Source organism: Eublepharis macularius, chromosome 5 (genome assembly GCF_028583425.1).
Source record: "Eublepharis macularius isolate TG4126 chromosome 5, MPM_Emac_v1.0, whole genome shotgun sequence".
Classification (NCBI taxonomy): Eukaryota; Metazoa; Chordata; class Lepidosauria; order Squamata; family Eublepharidae; genus Eublepharis; species Eublepharis macularius.
This window is the reverse complement of record NC_072794.1, coordinates 87,344,572-87,368,268: the sequence shown is the minus strand read 5'-3', so window position 1 is coordinate 87,368,268 and position 23,697 is coordinate 87,344,572. Positions and strand designations below refer to the sequence as shown.

The 23,697-nt window shown below is 45.4% G+C and overlaps 1 protein-coding gene across 4 annotated transcripts in view; it reads left to right on the top strand.

Moving 5' to 3' along the window:
- OSBPL9 (oxysterol binding protein like 9) overlaps window positions 1-23,697 on the top strand; it is a 163,625-nt gene that overhangs the window by 72,983 nt on the left and 66,945 nt on the right. For all 4 annotated transcript variants that reach the window (XM_054979827.1, XM_054979826.1, XM_054979829.1 and 1 more), the window contains 2 exons: window positions 4,035-4,130; window positions 10,695-10,742. In XM_054979827.1, coding sequence (XP_054835802.1) covers window positions 4,035-4,130; window positions 10,695-10,742 — 144 coding nt within the window. The remainder of the gene's footprint in view (window positions 1-4,034; window positions 4,131-10,694; window positions 10,743-23,697) is intronic.

The following is a 23,697-nucleotide window of genomic DNA, read 5'->3' as shown; positions in this document are numbered from 1 at the left end:
GGCCATTCCCTTAAAATTTATGCTACCTCTTCAGAGACTTGCTCGAGGGGACTCACAAAATAAAATAAAACAAAACAAACCTAGAATAATTCTGAGTTATTTTCCATGTATCTCTAGCACTTAAGAAGATAACATTGCATTTTAGTAGCCATACTGTGTCCTCAGTTTTAGTGTTAAACGACTAATTTCTTGTGATCTTGAACTTTGAAAGACTACAATATATCTTAAGATTTGTGGTTTTAAAAATATTGCTATGTATAGCATTATGCAAGCACTCACTTTTTTAAAAAAAGCCATGGGTACAATCCAAACAAATTGAAGCACTATTAAGGCGCCATGCTTTCAGTGGGAGAGTTTCAAGGTGAATTCTACCATTTAAGATCATGAAACTTAAAGCTGTCTGGATTAGAAACCCTTTATAAACAATATCAATAGGTAAAAACCAGCTATAGTGAAAGAAATATTTATTTTAGCTGCATGGATAAAATGAGAGGAGAATGATGTAGAGCTGATTTGTGGGTCCCCATATGGGAGAAATGTGGAATCTAAATTAAGTAAAATAAATCATGTCATTCCATGAACACCTTATTCACTTATTTATGTTGTTTATAGTTTGCCTTTCTCATGAGACTCAAGGCAGATTACATAGTGTTAGTCAATAATCAGCAAGGTCATTCAATAAATAATGCAATAGTGTATACAAATGCAAATTTGCTGAGATTTGAAAACAGGCATAAATCTTATTAGCTACATAGAACAGTTGCATATATTTTACCAGAGACTGTGGTAATAGTAATAACTGCACTTACATAATGCTCTTCTAGGCGTATTAGTGCCCCACTCAGAGTGGTGAACAAAGTCAGTGTTGTTGCTATCCCCATAATATTGCTTGGGAGCTGGGGCTGAGAGGAGTGGCTTACCCAGGATCACCTACTGAACTCATGATAGTAGTAGGATTCAAATCAGCAGAGCACTGACTTGTAGTCCACCAACCTCACAGGGTGATTGTTTTGGGGATAATAATAACATGCTTTATAAACCACTCTGAGTGGGTGTTAGGTTGTTCTAAGGGCGGTATATAAATCAAATGTTGTTGTTGTTAGTCCAATCACTTAGCCACTATACTACAGCAGCTCTAGTGAAAGTCTAGCACTCAAAATGTCTAAATACAATTTTGTGCATTGAAATAGATCCTAACTACTGCCAATGGATGTTTTACTATTTTCCCCCTATACAACAGTCCCAATCCAGGGAAAATAGATTCTTGAGGTCATGAGACATACTGGCGGAAAATCCAAGAAATGGTTTCTCCTACGCCCCGCTAAAACACTACAAGCTGGGTGGCTATTAATCCACATCGGTTCCACAACAGGAGCACAGACGGTTATCGTGAAGATCTATGTTTCTTTTACCAGTGGTAGTTAAGAGCCAAACCAATAACCTTGTCTTTGTGCAGTCATGAGGCATAGAAACTTTTAAACCTTTCTCCTTGTATTCAAGTATTGTTAGGGGCTAGCCAGCAGGAACACATTTCGCCTCTTTTAAATAGGTACATTGGCTGTCACTTTATTTCTAAGCTGCCACTTTATTTCTAAGTTCAGTTCAGGGTCCTAGTTATGACTTTTGTGGTCCTGCATTGCCTTGGACCTACACATCTGAAGGACCATCTTCCCAAAATGTCCCCGTTCGTGTTAATGTTCCTCTAGCTTCCACCTTTCTCCTCCAGTTTAAGGGTTATCTACCTGGTATGTACCACATTTTTTTTAGTCATGCTCCCCACTTTGGGAAACAGGTTCTCTAAGGAAGAAAGGAAGGTGAGTTTTCAGGAAGTGCTATGAGCCTGTTACATTTGTTAGAGCATTTTCTGGCATTTGAGCTGAAGGTGCTTTAGGGGTGAGTTAATGGTTTTTTATTTAACTATGGCTAGTTTAATGTCGAATTGGCCACCTTGAGCTACAGGAGAAAGACAGAGTATAAATATGTTGCTAAATACATTTTAGTACATTGTAGGCTTATTTGTAAAATGGCATATAATTATATTCTGCCCCAGAGGGCTACTTCTTGAACAGGCAACAGGTTTTCTTATGTTTAAACCTTAAGTCTGTTCTGAAAAACAAACTACATGGGATATTTTTAAACAAATCAAGTCTAGCTTACCCCAGCTCATTTTCCCCTCACAGTAGCTGCTGGAAGTATCTCTTTTAAAGCTTGCAAGGGCCTGATTTTTCTTGAGATTGCAGTATAGGGGGAGGAGGGCCTACTGTTTCCTACTTTGTGCTGTTTTCCTGAGCCACTGTGACCCTGGCAGGGGAAGTATTTGCATAATCTCAAGTTATACGAATTGTGCATGTTATGAACTCAGGCCCAACTTTTTAAAGTCTTGTCTAGGTTCGACCCGACTAGATGCTAAAAGAAACTGTTTCAGTGAAATAGATGTGAAAGGGATGTTTCTTTCGTCTATGCAAAAAACAAAACACCTTGAAATATTCACCAAGAAAAATCATAAGATTGTGGGGGTGGAATAATAATTGTATTTGACTCATTACTTATAGTACTCATTAGACAGGACATTGTGAAAATACTATTGGTAGACTGAATATTTCTGTCTTAATACAAATGAGGCTGTGATTACATTTACAGAGTTTTTCCTTTTCTTCTGTGCGCATATGCACTGGGGAACAATGATAATACATACCGATGTCCACCAATTCAAACTATGTTAAGGAAAACTGACAAAGTTTTGATAATTGTACTCCCCTGAAAACAGTATTTTGAGGTTCCTGTTGTGATGCCAGCTAACACCCTTCCTAGCAGCCACCGAGTGTTTTTGGAAAGTGAGTGGAGCTTGGTAGGGTTTCTGATTAACCATTGGAGATCTTATTGGCTGTGCAGATTAAAAGGCATCCTGGTAAAAAGACCTTCTGCCTGAAATGCTTAAGAGTTAACATTAGTTATATATAATCTCAATCCTTGCCATTTTGTAGTTGGCTACGCCTCATGTGGCAGCTGTTTTATGGCTGTGCCCCCCAAAATGTTAGAATTCCAGAAATGCTTGCAGACTCAAAAAGGTTGAGGACCACTTCACTATTCATTTCCTTTGGACTTCAGATAATTATAAGGAGAGAAGTAATGCTGAAACTCTGTTTCACAAAATTTCTGAGTCCTAGTCTCTGACCAGGAGCTGGTGCACAATTCAGTGTGTTAAAAGCCTGCACTGAATTGTCTCCTCAGTCTTCAGTGATTTTAAGAATTCTTAAAACATGCTCTATTTACTTTTGAACATCATAGAATAGTATCTGTATTGGATGTAGTCCAGTAGTAACTATTTTGCTATAGTATCATCCATTCAATGCATCAGGTAGCAAAATGCTTAACTCTTCAAGAACGTGGTATTACTGCACTACAATCAGGTAAAGCTATGCTGAATTCATTGACTTTAATGTATGGATTCTCGTGTGTGTGTGTCTGTGTACACACACACACACACACACACACACAGGGTCATATGGGAACAGACGGGTTTTCAGGCATGCTGTTCCCAAGCCATATAGAAATTTAAAGGTCAATAACAGCACTTTGAATTGGGGCCAGAAGCAAATATACTTCATAAACTTTATTGCTGTGGGAAGAGACACTTAAATATCATGAAAACAAATGGCCACTTAGTTTTTAATATAAACATTATGTGCACTTGTGGAATCATAGATCAGTGTTAGATTTACTGAGCTTCTGCTTGTTTATGCATTTGCTTATAATTAATTTGTTGTGGTTTTAATTTCATAATGCACAATCTAGTGTGTAAAATGTATATAATTTTATTATAGGTTATTTTGTAATTATGTAGCAAAAGAATTGTAATCTTTCCTTCATATCATTGAAAATTATATCTAGCCTGCTCATTTATCATTTGAATTCTTAAGTACTGTTGTCTGTACTGGCCAGTTTTGCTTGAGAAATAAATTGCTGTTTTGTGTGTTGTGTAAACAAAACTTATTCACATTTTATACATTTGGGTTTTTTTTAATGCTGTACAGGGTGTGGATTCTGGATTTGTACCAAGTGTCCAGGATTTTGACAAAAAACTTACAGAAGCTGATGCTTACCTACAGATTTTGATAGACCAATTGAAGGTATGTCCCTACACCCAGCACAGAAATTCAGTTGTTAAGGGCCACTCATATGATCCTTCAGTATGATCCTTATTTTGGTTCAGAAGTTTTATTAAATGACTGAAGTCAACCTATTTGAAACAAAAGAAAATTTAGCTTCAACAATGTGCTCATTTTTTATTTTTGATTACAGTGAAGTCTTATTAAAGTATAATAAAACCTAATTAGCATGCACATGCTACAGTTTTTTAAAAAAATGAAGGCTATGGTTAAGGATTAAATGCAGTCAAAGCAAGCCATTTCCTTATGGCCAGAGTTCGTCTCTTTTCTCTCTTAACAGAATGCCCTGTTGTTCATATGAAAATACCATGAGAGCCAGTTTGGTGTAGTGGTTAAGAGCAGTGGGACTCTAATCTAGAGAACAGAGTTTGATTTCCCATTCCTCCACTTGAAGCCAGCTGGGTGACCTTGGGTCAGTCACAGCTCTCCGGCGCTCTCTCAGCCCCACCCACCACAGAGGGTGATTGTTGTGGGGATAATAATAATATACTTTGTAAACTGCTCTGAGTGGGCATTAATTTGTCCTAAAGGGCGGTATATAAATCAAATGTTGTTGTTATGGAAATTGATACCAGATATCCTGGTATCAGTCTGTTCCTAGATCTCTACAGCAATAGATTATACCATAGTTAGCTGAAGCAGTTTATCTGTCCCCTGAAGGTGGATATTTGCTCTGCCAGCATTAGGGTTTTGGTGTTAACAGGGCTCACAGGATCCACTTTTTATGTCTTTTTTGTAGGTCCCATGCACTTGAGATGTAGCTTATTAGAGCATATACATTAGAGTTGCAACTGTTCCTAACACTAAATCTATCCAGGCACAGATATCTACCCCAAAGCTACTAATCACTGTTCAGTACCACATGATACATATTATTGATTTAGGTCTGTGTTCATACCTGTAGCATCCTGCAGCACAACTTGTAGTTCACTTAAAGTCCTAGTGAATTAATTGGCCTACTACACTTGCTCTTGTTTTCATAATTATGGGTTAGTAAATGGATTTTAAGATACAATCTTTTTACAGAGCGAATCTTGCAGTTGAGGCTCCTAAAGTAAATTCTCTAAACACTTAGAAATTTGAGTGAAATGCTTTTCTGGATCTATAGTGATGTACATCTTTGAATATATGTATTTTGTAGACTTTAATTTTTTTCATAAAGCAATTCTATACTTTATGCAACTATCATATTTGCAGTGAGTATACCAGTGTTTCCCACAGGAAATATGTAAAAGCATAGATTGACAGTGTACAAATGTGACTCCCCTGTGCATGTATGGTGGAACTGTGACCTAATCACCATTCCTCAGCATGTTTTAAACCATTTGCTTTTACATATTTGCTGTGGGAAACACCACTGTCACCACTGTACCTGAAATCTAGTTTTCCACGTAAAGCTGTTCTCGGCCTGGTAACAGAGAGCATTACTCAAAATTTAATATCAGATTCTGGAGTCTGAACACTACAGCAAATGAAGTATATATGTGTTGAAGCAGAGGGTCAGGAACTGTACATGGTATTTGGCCATCTTTTGTTCATTGAAAATAATAGTTCTATAAACATATTATTTGCCATGATGCTGTCTTTGAAACTCTGGGCAATTGCCTGACTATATTCAGAACATAATCTGTTTCTTACAACAGGTAAGGCCTATGATTGAGAGACAGCACAGTGTTGTTGCTATGAATGGTTTTGTTCCATCTAGCTGTAAAACTGTGTCCCTTCCTGGATATGTCCAATATTTATCTATTTTCTTACATTTATAGTCTGCCCTCCCCAAACAGGTGGGCGGATCACAACAACTTAAAACACACTACACAATTTATCCACAGTAACCATTAAAAATATAAATAATACATATAATTCATTTAAAAACTTATACTACCACTATATAAATATACCACAATATATAAATATAATGGAATTACCATCTGTGGTAATTCGTTTAAACATCTTCTGCTTACTAATTTCCTGTACTGGCTCCAGTAGATAATTTTTTTTTAACCTCAAGTTCTGACATTAAATATGTACTTGGGCCATGGGACGTTGGAGGGGGGGATCCAGCTTCCAGCTCCCTTCCAATATAATTGAAGGGAGCTTTTAACATAGGGAAGCATTAATTTCATAACATCCAGCCAAATAAGAGTTTTGGAGAACTCGAAAGCTGGCATACTGTTTGGTGTCATAACTCTGAATTCCTCACTGAAGAGCTGTCTTAGGGTCAGCAATTGTTGGGAGGAACCTTACATATTCAGAGGTTCTGTGGTAATTAAAATAGTTATATATTTATGTTTGGAGCTGTGTATAGAGCACGTAGATCTTTGGGTTGGTAGGAATTGCAAATGTGGCTCTCCATGATCCATAAAGTACCACTGTGTTCGTTGCAATGAATTAAGTAGGTATTTAAGAAGGAGGCTGCATTTTTCCATGACTGAAAGATTTGTTTGGTGCATTAAAAAAAACACTTCAGAAACAGCACTTACTGGTGAGAGAAGGGAATGTTCATCTTCGTATCTTCTGTGCAGTCCCACGTGGGATTTGCGCATGCTCAGGCCAGCCACAGATGTTCCAAAGCTCCTAGAGGCACGAGATGCTCGTGTAGCTTTTTTGTGTGCTTTTCCCCCAGAAGTACCTATAAAAGGTGGAACAAGTAGCTCACCTCCCTTAGTTCTGCTGCTGCTGGAGGACGTTTCTTCTCTCCACTCCTTGGATCTGTCGAACTATATACGAATCAGAGCTTTTAGTTCCGTGGTGTCGAAGGCCCTCTTCAAGAAGTGTTCCTGTTGTGAGATGAAGATGTCCCAATCAGATGGGCACAACAACTGCCTCTTCTGTCTGGGGGAAGGCCATGACACCTTGCAGTGTGTGGTCTATAAGCAATTCATGCCCAAAGCACTCCAGGAAAAGATGTTGCAGCTTAAAGTGGCTCTTTAGGAATCAGCCCCAAAGGGCTCTACCAACTCCAATCGCAGTGCCATAGATGAAGAACTGCAGTGCCCGGAACAGCCCTCCTCAGTTCCACTAGAATGTTCAGCACCTGACACAGCTCAAAAGGATCAGTCAGTTCTAGCTACATCTTCCTCGGTTCCACTTCAGTGCCAGTCAGAGCCGCCTGCTAAAAAAGCTAAGCTGAAGTTGAAGCGTGCTGACAAACCTTTGACATTGAAGTCACACAAGAAGACGAAATACTCTTCTTCAGGTCCAACCACTTTGTTTCCATCACAGGAAATTCACAGGGTGAATTTCCTGAGGTCATTGAGCCATCTACAGTCATTTCCCCTCTGCTGCCCTCACCAATATGGCCTGTGAAAAGGCCTCCTCGGTTCTGTCTGAAAATGACAATTGTTTGGAACTGGCTCATCATCAAAGGCACCATCAATTCTGTTACTCTCCATATGATTTCCCTTACCATTACTATTCTTATGTAAGGTTGGGCTTGTTCTGGGATTGCCCAAGTAAAGGGTCCCCTTAGGAATCATGTATGCATATCAACCTCCTCATACTCGGCAATATACTCTGAAAGCTGTGGTTTGCCTAGTAGAAGGCAAAAATATACAGATACACATAAACAATACAACTCCCATGCATTACTTAAACAGACAGGGGGCAGGCAGAGCTTCCCTAGCTCTTTCCTGGGAATGCTCACTAATAATGGAATTGGCTATCTCACATCAAATCAGTCTCTTTGGATTACACATAGCAGACAAGGACAGTATTCTGGCAGATACCCTGGGTTGATCCAGAACTACGAATAGTCTATCCTCCACCCTATTTTTGCAAAGTGGGGGTATCCAACTATAGACCTATTTGCCACATATCTCATCAGGAAATGTGCATGGTATTGCTCAAGGGCAGGGAAGGGAAAGGCCTCTCTCGGAGATGCCTTTCAGATTCCTCGGTCAGGCACCCTCCTGTACACATTTCCCTCTCTGCCTCTTATGATGCTAACACTCAGCAAGATGAAGAGGGAAGGTTTCTCAGAAATTGTAACAACCCCTTACTGGCTGAGGAGGCCTGTTTTGTCACTGTTTTAAATGGTGCAGGGCAGAATCTACCATTTTCTCCTAACCCCAGATCTTCTACAGGATGATATGGTTCTATACCACAACCTGGGCACTCTAAAACTGACAGCCTGGTTCATCCTAATTTTTTACTCCCCGGTTCAAAAGGTCCTGTTAAAGGCTAGAAAACCATCCATCAGGAAATCATATCTAGCCAAACGGAAAAGATTTTATTTTTGATACAAAGACAACAATCTGAGCCCTGTCGCCTCATTGTCCTCCATTTTATACTATTTGGTCCAGTTAAAGGACCAAGGTTTGGCTAATTCTTCCATTAAGGGCCACCTAGTGGCATTTTGGCCTACCATGACAACATATATGGGAAATCTCTCTTTTCCCAGCCACAGTGTGTCCTTCCTCAGAGGTCTAGCAAACCTATATCCTCCAGCATCCAAGCCAATTCCTGAGAGGAGTTTCTCCTTTGGTCTCACTTCAATCATGCATAAACCTTTTGAGTTCCTAGCTACCTGCTCCCTTAAGATATTGGCAGCTAAAACAGCCTTTCTGGTGGCCATAACCTCAGCTAGGAAAATGAGTGAATTGCAAGCTGTGAGATACGATCCTTGTTTCATTAAGATGTTTGCAGATAAGGTCATTCTCTGTCTGAGCCTCCCTTTTCTGCCAAAGGTAACCTCCACTTTCCACTTGATCCAGGACATTGTCTTACCCATCTTCTTCCTTCCACCTAAGGATGATGCATAGAGACTTTTGCACACCCTAGATGATAATAATAATAACATTTGATTTATATACTGCCCTTCAGGACAATTTTACACCTACTCATAGCGGTTTACAAAGTATATAATTATTATCCCCACAACAATAATCGCCCTGTGAAGCAGTTGGGGCTGAGAGAGCTCCTAGAAGCTTTGACTGACCCAAGGTTACCCAGCTGGCTTCAAGCAGAGGAGTGAGGAATCAAACCCAGTTCTCCAGATTAGAGTCCAGCGCTCTAAACCACTACACAAAACTGGTTAAAATGTGCTTTGTGCTTCTACTTGGACAGGACAGCCCCTTTCCAAAATGACCATAATCTCTTTGTCTTGTTTAAAGAGCCCCAAAGGGCCTGAAAGTCTCGCACTGTCTATTTCGAATTGGATAGTGTGGCTCATGAAGGCTTATTATAAACAGTCTAAATTAAAAAAAAAAAACCAAACCCTGCCCATTGCGCATAAAAGCACATTCTACAAGGGCTCAATCCATCTCGTCAGTCTTCAAATTGGGCATCTCTCTAGTCGAATTGTATAAGGCAGCCATCCGGTCTACACCATCTATGTTTATCAAGCACTATGCCATTGATGTAAACTCCAGAAGGATGCACCTATTGGCAAGACCATCCTGAAGAATCTCTTCCTTTAAAGAGCTTCATGCCCACCTCCTGAGTAAGTTATCTTGCTAATCTTCCTTGTGGTACTACACAGAAGGCACGATAATGAAAATAGGGTTGCACTTACCTGTAATTGTTGTTCATCAAGTGGTCTTCTGTGCAAGCGCACATCCCTCCCTCCCTGCCGTGAGCTCTTTTTTCTTACCTTCCTTCTGCACCGGTGGCTTAGAGAACTGAGGAAGCAGCTTGTCCTGCCTTTTATAACCACAGCTGGGGAGGAAAGCATGTAAAAAAGCTGGGCAAGTGTCTCACACCTCTGGAAGCTGGCCTATGCATGTGTAGATTCCATGTGTGCCTGCACAGAAGAGCACTCAATAAACAACAGTTCCAGGTAAATGCAACTCTGTTTTACAAAGATACCCTACAAGGGCATTAGCCTGGCTTGAAACAGATAATTGAGGCGAAAGATCAGAACAGTAGATACTTTTAATATAATCTGTAGTGCTTTGTTGATTCCTTGGGTTTGCAGCTGTTAAGTCTTTAAAAATGTAAGGAACAATAACCCTGATTGTACTTTGGTAGAGAAAATATGTATGTCTGTACCTAAAAATAAAATTATCATTATTGAAAAGCACCATTATTCTAAGCACCAGGGGGTTTGATGGATTGTATTCAGCCACATGAAGATTTAAGGGCTGTTAAGGAATCTTAAAGAGGACGTGTAATTTCTGCCAATTCATCCACCTGCTGTAAATTATTGCACCCCCTAAAATTTTGTTCCTTGGGGTCAGCAGACACTCAGGAAGAGCATAGAAAGCAAAGTGGAGCTTTGCTATGGGAGGGCAGAAGCAGCAGAAATATCTGCTCCCTCTTTAGAAAATTTAAGTGCACTTAAGTCTTCAGAATGCGTGGTTGGATACAGGTCACTGTTTGGCACGGAGCAGTGTGTCTCTCTGGCACCCGATCCTCTTTTTGTCAGCTGGATGCACCTTGTACTGACAACGCTCAGTTAAGTGAAATGGTGTGATGCAACCCAAACCAAGTTTTTCAGGAAATGAATTTGACTATTCTATTTGAGGGGGGTGGGTTGTGTTAACTAAAAGGCCTCCAAGCAATATTTGTTGATAATTTTTTCAGCTATTTGATGAAAAGCTTCAGCACTGCAAAGATGATGAACAGCGAAAGGCAAGTATACTTCTTAATATGCTAGTTATTTTCCTTTGAAATTCATTGCTTGAATCTATTTAGTTAAGATTAATCTAAGTAACCCTTTTTGTTGTAACGGATAACAATGTTTTAAAAACATTGCATGCTATGTTTCTTTATCAAAGTTATGTTGCCTGAATGGAAAACTCCTCTAGCAGTTTTCTCAGTTGCTCCATCACAGTGAAATTAGTTAAAAACAGCTATGAAACCAAGCTTGGAAAGGCACTACGAAGGCTTTAGAAGACTCTTGTCCTTTTAAAAATAAAAGTAGTACAGTTGGAATGATCTATACTGCCTTCTTTCATGATCTGCTCCTACTGTACCATTATCACAATGTATCTCAAGTGTAATGAAAATGTAAACATACCTTTGTCTCAACTGATAATTTCATCTTCCATGTCTAGTTTTCTCTCCTTATCTTGTTTACGTAAGAGGTATGGCTTGGTTAGAATAGTCACATTGTAGTTACCCGATGGCGTATAATAACATGGTGTTGCCCCCTCCTTCCCAAAGAAACAACTTCAGATCAGAAACCTATTGACTTGAATAATTTTCAAGAAAGACTTGGTTATTTTTTTAGGAGTCATTTGCAGCACTGGGACTAAGTCAGTTAGTTATGAGTTTGACCGTTTGACTGAAAGTATGGATATTGCTTCAGTAAACAGTTTTTCGCTGTATTTAGAGCAGAATAATTTGGTGATGGTGCATAGTACTTTAGAGGGCAAAGTGTAGCTGTAATAATTGCACAATGTTGCCAAAGGTGCGTGTGATCTTGTTCTTCTTTGCTTTCCAGTTTTTGTGTTAATGACAGAACTGCAATAAGGGATGAGTTGTTTTCTTCCTTATTTATTGTGACATGCAATATTTTAAAGGCTTCTTGTTCACAAAGAGAATTGGGTTGTCCTTGCTTTAAAGTATTTTTAAATCATGTCTTTGGTAACTCACAGATTTCCTGGAGTTCAAGCATCCAGAATTTTTTTTCCTTTTGAACATTTCAACTGACCCACTTTTGAACAACCCCACTGAAGTAGCAAGATTTGCAATTGCTTCCTATGGAAATACAGTTTTAAAAAAAATACGGCAATTCATAGCATCAATTCTCCCTTCCAGTTTGACTCTTTATGGGAAATGATAGCTTCTGATTATCTTTGCTTCCAGTGAAGCTTCTTGTAGGTGAATTTGCAATTACAGCGGTACACCACAAGATCTGGAACAAGAAGACCATATTATTGTAGCTTTATATTTTCTATATTAAATATCTCTAAGAAACTTGAGAGTCAGGCAACTCACTATTCTACATGTTTTTTAGGAAACTTGACAGAATTAAGACAGCTGAGAACTTGCTGTATTTTTCTTTTATGGTCAATTTTAGGCAATACTTGGAACTTCTTTCTGGTTCTTTAAATTATTTTTAATTCATCTTTCTCCTATGAGGGGTTCTTGCTATATGTTGATTATAGTCTGTGTCAGTTCAAGGATACAAATACAGCATAGGTGGACTCAGCTCATCGTTGTGTCTTCTGTGCAGTCCCACATGGGAACTGTGCATGCAGAGACCAGCTGCGGATGTTCTAAAGTTCCTAAAAGTGCGAGATGCTTGCCTAGCCTTTTCGCGTGTTTCCCCCCCCAAGTGTGGCTATAAAAGACTGGGTGAGCAGCTTACTCCTTTGATTCTTCTTTAGCTGCCACTGAAGAAGGATGTGTTCTTCACTCTGCTCCTCAATTCCTGAGATAGATGCGAGTTTGGGCCTTCGGCTCCATCGCATCAAAGTGTCCCGATGCAGATTCACACTGGCAGCAGGCAAGGGAAAACTCCCAAGTTGTCCAAGCAGGGCAGCACCTAATTCCAAGGTTCAGGCACCAACTGGGCACACTCACGGCTTCAAGTCCAAAGGGGGCTTCCAGAAACACATCCACAGGAACAGGCCAAGGTCAGGGACAAGAGAATCAGTTCACAACACAGCAGCAAGGTCAGTAGTAAGTGGACTCGTTGCTTCCACGCAGCCACTCCCTCTTTGGGCTGCTTTTAACCCTCACAGTGCTTGGCTGCCTGTGCTATAGCATGCACCTGCTGGCTGTCTCAGTCCTGCTCCTGCGAGCACTCATCATCACTAACGATGCTGGGCCGGTGCTGTGCTGCTAGCCTGGCACTGCGCCTCCTGGCTTGGAGGGCTCTTCTAGCCCTCCTCTGGCAGCGCTCCCGAGGCTCTGGTGAGGAAGGGGGAGAGCTGGCCTGCACCTGGCTTTCTCTTGCCAGCCCAGGGCTGGGAAGCTGAGGAACCGATGTGCTGGGACCTGGCTGTGGATCAGTATCTGAGCCTTCAGGGCCTGCCTCTTCCTGCAGTGCCTCTGCCACTGGCTGTGGATCTGGGTCAGGTTCACCAGCTGCCTCTTCCTCAGAAGAGTCCTCTGAGTCTCTCTGCTCTGCTGGGCCAGGTTGGTCCATGACACAAAGGTTCTCTTCAAGCAGTGTTCATGTTGTGGAATCAAAATGGCTCCATCAGATGGGCACAACGTATGCCTTCTATGTCTGGCGTGATAAACAATTTATCCCCAAGGTGTGCCACGAAACAGTGTCGCAACTGAAAGTGGCTCTTTGGGAGTCAGCCCTGAAGGGTGTTACTGAATCTGAGAATAATGCAGCTGCTAAAGAACCACAGCACCCAGAATGGGCCTCCTTGATTCCTCCAGCATGCTTGGCACCTATTACTGCAGAAAAGGACCAGTCAGTTCCAATTGCTCAGTTGCAATGGTTCCACCTCAGAGCCCGTCAGAGCTGCCTATGAAAGAGGCTAAGCTCCAACCACGTTGGTTACATCGAGGCCATCCATGATTCTGTGAACTCCCATCTCCAACCCTCAGGGGCCTTTTTGCTTTGGTTCCATCCCTCTGGAAGTTGTAGAATTGACAGCCATTTCTCTGTTGCCGCCATCACTAATACAGCCTGTAGAGAGACAGAGGGTTTCTTTGGGCCCATCTGAGAATGTCAGTCACTTGGAACTAGTTGCCCACCATAGATGCCATCGGTTCCATTATTCTCCATACGATTCCTTGTACCATTACTACGCTTACGAGTTATGAAGGGTCACTGGGCATGTACCCACCTTATTACTTCTTCCATGATGAAAACCCTTATGTTTCGGTTTGCTCAGAACCAAGAAGTAGAAAAGCCAACCTACTTTGGTACCAGCCACAGCTGCAGAAGACAATGCTGTCCTAGAACGGACATTAACTCACACTACACACACTGATGATGACTCCTCTTATATACTGAACAGTTAGCCTAGATGGTGAGATCCCTGGAAATTGTTGACTTACCTGCTTTGCTCCAACCTCTTCAGATCCAGTTTTCAAGGTCCTTCACTAAAAGTGGCCAGACCAGTGACATTTCCAATCATGCAAGGCATGCTAGATGCAACAAAAGACGTATAGTCCAAACCAGCCTCAACTCCAGCGACTTCTAAGAAGCTGGACAATATATATATGATGAAACAGAAGGGATCAAGTTTTCTCTTTATTCATCCTCCCGCCAACTCTGTTATTACCGAGACCCCCTGGGGCAAGGGCATCCAGAAAAGCACAGGCCACTCGGCTCCGATCAATAAGGAGGGCAGGAAACTAGATATACTGGGCCCGAAAGGTTTATGCTTCTGCAGCCTTAACCTTTAGAATCTGTAATTATGAGGCTGTCATGGCCAGCTATCAGCATTTCTTATGGTCGAGGTTACAGCCTGGACTTCAAGACAACTCTGCTGAACATTCCTCCTCTGTCCAGTCCTCCACCCCCTCCCACTTTACTTTTAGAGGAAGTGCAGTCCTTGCTGCAGAAACAGACCATAGAACTGGTTCCATCTGGTTATACTGATGGAGTGTTTTTCAATTATTTTATTGTGGACAAAAGTCAGGGGGCTCCCACCCCGTCATAGACCTTTGTTCCCTAAACAAGTTTATAGTTTTCCGGTGAAGAGCATGCCTCCTGGGTCAACGCCAGCTGCTTGTGGATAGTGATGAGAAGTAACCACAGGATAGCCCCCAAGCAGCTGGCTGCAAGCCCAGCCTCACTATAAACCCAGCCACAGAAGACCAGGAGGCATGGAAGCAACATGTTGGATTCCTGCTCCTGCTGCGACCACTCCTTTGAACCTTACCTTGCTCCTGTAACTCTTGGATTGTGCCCTATCTCTGCCTGCATCTAGACCTGACCTTACCGGTAACTGACCCATGGACCTCCTGACTTGGCTTTTGGACTTTGGACTGGACTTTTACTACTCTGCTTGGACTGGCCCAGCACATGACACTTAGATTCCTCTCTAGTCCTTGCCTTCCCTAGCCTAGAAAGGATACGGAAATTTCTCATCACTCTAAACCAAGGTCTAAACCAAATTCAAAGACTTGTTGATTTTATGGCCTCTCTGACTATGATACTTCCATTCGCTAGACTGAGGCTTTGTCCCTCGCAGAACTGGTTTGTACTAACATAACCCATACAAGTGGTTTTCAGTTCTGAGGCTTGTCCACATATCCCTGAAATGGTGGAACAACATACAGAACCTATTAGTAGAGATTCCTTTCAGTTCCTCCCCAGTTCACATCTCGATCTACACAGATGCCTCTCAGTCAGGATAGGAGGCTTGTGGGACCACCCAAGCAAAAGGAACTTGGTCTCATCAAGAATCATCTGCAGCCTTCTCAAGCTTAGGGCAATAAGATGCTCTGAAGACTCTTGTTTGCCTAGTCAAAGGCAAGAATGTTCAGGCGTGCAGAGGCAATAAAACTGCCATGTGTTACTTGAACAGGCAGGGGGGCACAGCTTCTCTAGCTCTCTCCCAGGAATCCTCACTGGTTTGGGAATGGGCTATCCAACATCAAGTCTCCCTTTCTGCCAAGTTGCTCCAAGTCCCAGAACAACGACTGGTCCATTTGTATGGACTTCGTACGCCCTGATATCCTACCATAGATCTGTTTGCCACAGATCTCAACAGGCAGTGTAGTGAATATTGCTCACTGGCAGGGGAAGGGAAAACCTCTCTTGGGAATGCCTTTCAAATCCCTTGGTCAGGCACCCTTCTGTATGCAATCCCCCTCTTCCTCTTTTGATGCTGACACTCAGCAAGATGATGAGGGAAGGTTCTTCGGCAATTGAAATAGCCCCTTATTGGAGGCAAGCCTGCTTTGCCACTCTATTTCAAATGGCACAGGGCAGAATCTACCATTTCCCCCTTACACCACACCTGCTACAGGACACTATGGTTCTCCACCACAACTTGGGCACTCTGAAACTGATAGCCTGGTTCATATCCCTCCGGACTGAATTTTTCCTCCCCAGTCCAGAAGGTCCTGTTGGAAGCTAGGAAACCATCCACCAAGAAATCAAACTTATCCAAATGAAAAAGATTTTCGATTTGGGCCAGAGCCAACAACTTAAACCCAGTCTCGGCCTCATTACCATCTGTTCATCTTCGTTCTTCTGTGCCTCCACACATGGGGACTGCGCAGGCGCAGGCCAGCCGCCGGAGAATTTTCTAGAGCTTCCATGGCTCCGAAGGGGCCGTTTGTCGCGCGCCTCAGCGACCGTTTTCCCGCCCAAACGGTCACGTGATCCTCCAGCGACCAACGGCCCCTTCCCTCAGTTCTCTTCTTGCCGCCGCTTGGAGAGAACGTGAGCTTCGTTGCTCTGTGCTTTTGTGCTTCGTGCTTTATTCTGACTGATTGCTTGGCTTTTGACTTCGGACTTCGTGACCTCGACTATTCTTCGGATCTCGTTTGGACTTTGTTGTGGACTCGGTAATTTGACTCGGACTGTTTGTTGACCTTCCTTTTGCGTGCCCCTGAAGATGGCCTCAAAGGCTCTCTTCAAGCATTGCCTCCAATGCCACACTAAAATGGCCAAGACCGATGGCCATGAACTGTGCCTGTTCTGTTTGGGGGAGACCCATAATGTAACGGCCTGTAAGATTTGCCAGGGCTTCACCAGCAAGGCCCGACAGGAGCGCAAGGCCCGTCTTAACTCCTCCCTGTGGCAGAAGGTCATGTCCGGAGGCGCCCCGTTGCCCTCCTCCAAGGCCGGCCCTAGCCCCTCTGCCGAACGGCATTCCGGAGCTGGCTCAGTGGCCTCCGCGAGGTCGGGGTCGAAACCGCGTCCCCCGAGTGCCTCGGCGTCGAGAGCGGCCTCTCCAGCGCAGGGACCGGTGCGGCCGCCCCGTAGCGCATCTTCCACCAGGTCGGATCCGAGACCGACATCGGAACCGAGGATCCGTCTACCGAGTCCCCGATCGGAACCGACGACCGGGTCGATTCCGGTAAAATCTAAGAGATCGAGGCCGAGGTCCCCTTCGAAGGCGAGGAGCGCGTCGGTTCCGAGGTCTTCTTCGGAACCGGCGAAGAAGAAGAAGAAGACCAAACATCACCGGTCGCCGCATCCCGCTCCCCAGGAAGAGGTCATCGTGCTTCCTCACACGCCTTCCCCTCATCTGGATTCCCCGGAGCCAGAGGACATCTCCGTGCCGGTGCCGGATCCGATGGCCTTCGAGACGGTGCCCGCAGAATTCTCTTCGGGACCGGAGCCGAGCCCGCGCCGTCGGATCCGAACATCGCCTGCTCTTCGGTCGCCGAGGCTGGAACCGAGCCCGTCTCCTCGTCGGAGCCGTCCGTCGCCTGCCCGTCCATCTCCACCAGCTGCCGGTCGTGAGCGACGTCGGTCTGGGGACAGTGTCCGATCGGTCCGGTCCACTGCGTCCCGACATCGACAGGCCTCCTACCTCCCCTCGCCATACCATTGCCAGTGGGAAGGGGCACCTGCAGGTTTCTCCGTGTCGGAACCGAGGCCTTCGACATCGAGGTCGACGTGGGCTCCCCCTCCGCACCAGGTTCCGGAATCCCAGCTCGGTTCCGATGAGGAGGATGTGGAGAGCTTTGGCGGCTACCAGTCGGAGTCCTGGTCCGAACCATCGCCAGCTGAAGAGCTTGTACCATCTGCGGACTCGCCATTCGAGGACCTCCGCATCTACGCCGACCAGATGGCGAGGATGGCCAAGGCTCTCGAGATGGACATCTCCTCGGCGGTTCCCCAGACCAAGGACAAGCTCCTCAAGCGCATTTATGGAGACAACCCGGCATATGTTGGCTTCCCCATGCTCGAGGGTCTTGAGGAAATCGTGGAGAAGGTGTGGCAGGTGCCCTGCGATCAACCTCCAACATCCAAGAGGATTGAGCAGCTCTACAAGATCAAGCAGGGTACCTGGCCGGCGCTGGTGAAACACCCTCCACCTTCCTCCTTGGTCACAGAGGAGTTCAACCCCAGGCGATCGGGTCACTCCTCGGTACCTGCTGATAAGGAGGGCAAGAAACTGGATGCCATGGGCAGGCGCCAATACATTGTTTCTTCCCTAGGTCTGAGGATTGCCAACTATCAGACCATCATGGCAGGGTACCAGCTGTACCTCTGGGAGAAGTTGGCATCCTATACGCGAGACCTCCCTCCTGAGCAGAAGGCTGTGGTGTCCCTGCTGCAGACAGAGGCTGTGAGGCTGTCTAAGCAGCAGATGAACGCTGGAAGCCACGCTGCTGACACTGCTGCTAGAGGAATGGCTTCGGCGGTGGTCCTCAGGCGCCACTCCTGGTTGCGGTCTACGGCCCTGTCCCAAGAGGTGCGTTCCAGAGTGGAGAGCATGCCATTTGAGGGGGACTCGCTCTTTTCCAAAGCGACCGACGAGACCCTGAAGAAAAAGAAAGAGGACCGGCAGACGGCGCGGTCTTTGGGCCTGGCTCCAGCGGACAAGCCCTCCTCCAGGTCACGGTACGCTCCCCGATCTGGTCCTTACCATTACCAGGGCAGATACCATCAACAGCGGCCAGGCTACCAGCAGTATCCTGCCTACCAACAGCGGCCTTACCCTCCCGCACAACAGCAGAGGAGGCGTCGGCCCTTCAAGCCTCGTCCGGCACAACAACCGGCCCAGCAGAAGGATCAGCAGGGCACCGGGAGGCAGTACTGACGGGTCACGCCAGCCGTATCCCCGAACTTTTCGGACAGACTTAGTCCACTCCTCTCTGAGTGGGAGTCAATAACATCTGACTCATGGGTCTTAACTATTGTTGAACTGGGATACGGGCTGGAGTTCGTTGAGCTGCCTAGATGCAGTTCACCCCTGACAGCTGTCAATAACACTATGGCCGAGCTGGATGCGGAGATCGTGTCGCTCTTGGCCAAAGGTGCTGTGGAAGAATTGCCCTATGAGGACTCTGTAAAGGGATTCTTCTCTAGGTTCTTCCTGGTCCCTAAGAAGGATGGGGGCTTACGTCCCATCTTGGATCTGAGGGGCCTTAATGCCTTCCTCAAGGTGACCAAATTCAAAATGGTAACGTTGGCGGCTGTGATCGCCTTGCTGAGACAGGGGGATTGGTTTGCGGTTCTTGACTTAAAAGACGCATACTTTCACGTGGGCATACGGAAGGAGCACAGGAAGTACCTGAGCTTTGTTTACCGGCAACGGGTTTTCCGGTATAAGGTGCTCCCCTTTGGCCTGTCCACTGCCCCACGAGTGTTCACTAAATGTGTGGCCCCTGTGGTTTCCTTCCTACGGGAAGAAGGCTGTACCATCTTTCCGTACCTCGATGACTGGCTCATCGTGGCTGAATCAGAGTCTAGGCTGGTGCAGGACATTGGCTTGGTACTTAGCACTTGCCAACGCCTGGGGCTCCTGGTGAACTTGGAGAAATCCAAACTGGTGCCCAACTGCAAGGTGTCCTACATTGGTGCACTGTTAGACTCTGTGGAGGGTAAGGCCCTGCTCCCCTTGGAGAGGGCTCGGTCCCTAAAGGGTCTAGTGGCCGTGTTTAAAAGGAACCGGTTCCAGTCTGTGCGCACTATCCAGTGCTTACTAGGGCATATGGCAGCGGCCACCTCTGTGGTGCCTTTCGCTAGGCTGCGTATGCGCCCTCTACAGAACTGGTTTGTGCGGAGGTATGATGCTCTACTGCACCCTCCGTCCCTCAAATTCTCTATCCCGAGGGTCATCCTCTCCTCCTTGGACTGGTGGCTGTCTGACGACAACTTGTTTAGAGGGACCCCTTTCGGGTATCAACACCATGACATCACGGTTACCACTGATGCCTCTCTGTTGGGATGGGGGGCTTACTGTGGTGATGTGTCGGTGCAAGATGTCTGGTCTGACAGGGAAAAGACCCTCCATATCAATGTGCTTGAACTAAGGGCCATTCGTTTCGCACTTGTGTCTCTTACAGCACTGCTGAGAAATCGTCATGTCTTGGTGCAGACGGACAACACGACTGCCATGTACTACGTGAATCAGCAGGGGGGCACAGTGTCCATGGCCCTGTGCCGGGAAGCCACACTCACTTGGCAGTGGGCTATCAAGAACGGCGTGTCGCTCCGTGCTATACACGTGGCTGGGTCGGACAATGCCCGGGCAGATGCCCTCAGCAGGGTCCCTTTACTGGAACACGAGTGGGAACTGAACGTAGAGTGCGTTGGGCCGATCTTCCAGATGTGGGGTCATCCAGTGATAGATGTGTTCGCCACTGCGGCGACCACCAAGGCCCACACGTTCTGTTCCAGGGCAGGGAGCGACCCCCTCTCTATTGGGGATGCCTTCCAGTTTACGTGGACGCAGGGCTTGCACTACATGTTTCCTCCGTTCCCCTTGATTCCCAGGGTCCTGTGCAAGATAGAGGAGGACGGGACGGACTGCATCCTAGTGGCCCCCTTCTGGCCACGGCAGGTTTGGTTCCCGAAGCTCCTGCGGATGTCCCAACGGACGTATGTGAGTCTGCCCCCTCGGCAAGACCTTCTCCTGAACGGGAGCCTAGTCCACCACGATCCCAGGAAGCTGCATCTAACGGCTTGGCGGATCGTTCCTCCCCGATAGGCTTTACTGACGAGGTGCAGAGGGTCCTCCTGAATGCTCGTCGGCCATCCACTAGGCGCGCTTATGCGGCCAAGTGGCGCAGGTTTGAGCTCTGGGCACTTGCCAGAGGGGTGGTGCCTGACAACAGTCCCTTGGGGGTTGTGTTCGAGTATTTGTGCCACTTGCGTGGCCTGGGCTTGAAGGCTTCCTCCCTCAAGGTCCACCTGGCAGCGATATCAGCTGCTCACACCCGAGTTGAGGGTGCTACGGTGTTTTCTCACCCACAATCCCGCCAGTTCCTTAAGGGCATGTACAATCTTTACCCACCTGTGTCAGCGCCAGTGCCTCAGTGGTCGCTGTCCTTGGTGCTCTCACGTCTCATGTTGCCTCCATTTGAACCGATGGCTACATGCCCCTTGGATATGCTATCCTATAAGGTAGCATTCTTGGTGGCCGTCACATCGGCCAGAAGGGTCAGTGAGCTGTCTGCACTGAGGTCTGACCCTCCCTTTCTTGTGTTTCACCCCAACAAGGTGGTCCTGCGTCCCTGCCTTGGGTTCCTGCCTAAGGTGGTGTCCGCCTTCCACCTCTCGCAGGATATCTCACTGCCTGCATTCTTTCCTCAACCCTCCTCTAAGGGGGAAAAGGCCCTCCATACCCTAGACTTGAAGAGGGCCCTAGCCTATTACCTGGATAGGACGAAGGGATTCCGCACCTGTCCTCACCTGTTTGTATGTTTTGGGGCCAAGGACAAGGGTAACAGGGCTTCCTCACAGACCCTGTCTAGGTGGATTGTGACGGCCATTAGCAAGGCCTATTCCCTAGCAGGGGTGGCTTGCCCGCTTCATGTCAGAGCCCACTCCACGCGGTCCCAAGCATCCTCTTCGGCACTCCTCAGGGGGGTGCCCCTGGTTAACATTTGTAAAGCAGCCACATGGTCCTCTGCAGACACCTTTGTCAGGCATTACGCCGTTGATGTCAATGCGGAGCAGGATGTATCTGTGGCCAAGGCTGTCTTACACTCCCTTTTTTCCTGAGGGAGTTTTGGAATGACTTTCTTGGCGTACCTGTTGGGTACCCTTGAGTGAAAGTGTGTATATATGTACCTGGGGGTGTGTATATATGTAAATATTGAATATTTATGTGTCCTTACACAGTATTTTTACATAGATGTATATATGCATATCTATTTATTGTTGATCTTGTTTGCTTAATAAAATTGTGTTGGACTTCACCCCCGCCTTCCTTATTGTGTGAAGCTTGGTACACTCCCATGTGTGGAGGCACAGAAGAACGAAGATGAAAACAGGGTTAACATACCTGTAACTTATGTTCATCGAGTTCTTCTGTGCTGACACACAACCCTCCCTCCTACCCCGCTGTGAACTCCAATGCACGATATTGTGATGGCTGTAACGGATATTGGTGTTTTTAAGGTGTTACGGCTGAAGTGTGTTGGTCAAGCGGCGGCAAGGGAGAACTGAGGGAAGGGGCCGTTGGTCGCTGGAGGATCACGTGACCGTTTGGGCGGGAAAACGGTCGCTGAGGCGCGCGACAAACGGCCCCTTCGGAGCCATGGAAGCTCTAGAAAATTCTCCGGCGGCTGGCCTGCGCCTGCGCAGTCCCCATGTGTGTCAGCACAGAAGAACTCGATGAACATAAGTTACAGGTATGTTAACCCTGTTTTTTACATTATCTGGTCCAGTTAAAGGAATAAGGTTTGGCTAATACTTCTATTAAGGTCCACCTACCAGCCATTTCTGCCTGCCATGACAATGTAGACAGAAAACCTTTTTTTGCCTAGCCATAATGCAAGTCCTTCCTCAGAGATTTAGCAAACCTATATCCTTCAGCATCCAGGCCAATTCCTCAGTAGAGTATTTCCTTGGTTCTTGCTTCAATCATGCATAAACCTTTCAAACCTCTAAAATAGCCTTTTGATAGCTATAACCTCAGCTAGGAGGGCAAGTGAATTACAAGCCCTGAAACATGACCCTCCTTTCAGTTAGATGTTTGCAGATAAAATTGTTGTGATGATTTTAAGTGTGTGTGGTTTTTTTTAAAATGCTTGGTGTGGTATAGATGACGAATGGGGTGAAAGAGCAGGATGAGTAAGATGATTGGTTGATAACTGACAGTCTGGGCGGAGTGAACTGCTTTTTTTAGTTACAGAGGGGGGGGTGTCTATTTTAGACAGATAAGTTGTATGCAGCCTGAGAGTGTCTCTGTATTTCTGAGAGGAAACATTCATTCTGTCTAAAGCAGGCAAACTGTGGGTGCGCCTGAGAGAGATAAAAAGCTTTCTGGTTTAAACAGGCGATCTGTGTGCAGCCCTGAGGGTGTCTATGCGTTTCTAAAAGAAATACTGATTCTAGTTTAGACAGGCAAACTGTGTTTGCGCCTGAAAGAAAGTATGTACATTTGAGTGAGTGATTGATCTATCTGAAGTAGGCAAACTGTGTGTGTGCACCTGAGAGAGAAAGTTTATGTATATCTGTGTGACTGCCTATGAAAAGAAATTTTAAGAACTGATAATTATCTTTGAAACCATCAAGCTTAAGTACTAGTGTGAAACTGATACGCTTCTTGTAAAAATAAAAGTTTATTTTGACTTTTTTTGTTCATCCCAGAGTATGTTATTCCTATCCTCAGGGCCACATAATCCCACAAAGGAGCCTGATGCTGGGGCACATTATTAAAAGGGAACTTGAAATTACATATTTTGAAATATAATTCCTGGTGGCAGTAATCTACCCAGTGGGTGTAAGAAGAGGCTTAAAGGCAAAATCTAACTGAAAAATGAAGAGGGTCGTAACAATTGTCCTTTGTCCAAGACTTTCCTTTCTGCCAAAGTTTGTCTCTGCTTTCCATTTAAACCAGGACATTGTCCTACCGATATTTTTCCTTACTCTGATGACTGATGCAGAAAGACTTTTGCACGCATTTAATGTTAAAAATGCTTTGAGCTTTTACTTGGACAGGACAGCTCCTTTCCAGAAGAACCCCAATTTCTTTAAATGGCCCAAAAAGGGTCTGAAGATCACTGCACAGACCATTTCAAATTGGAT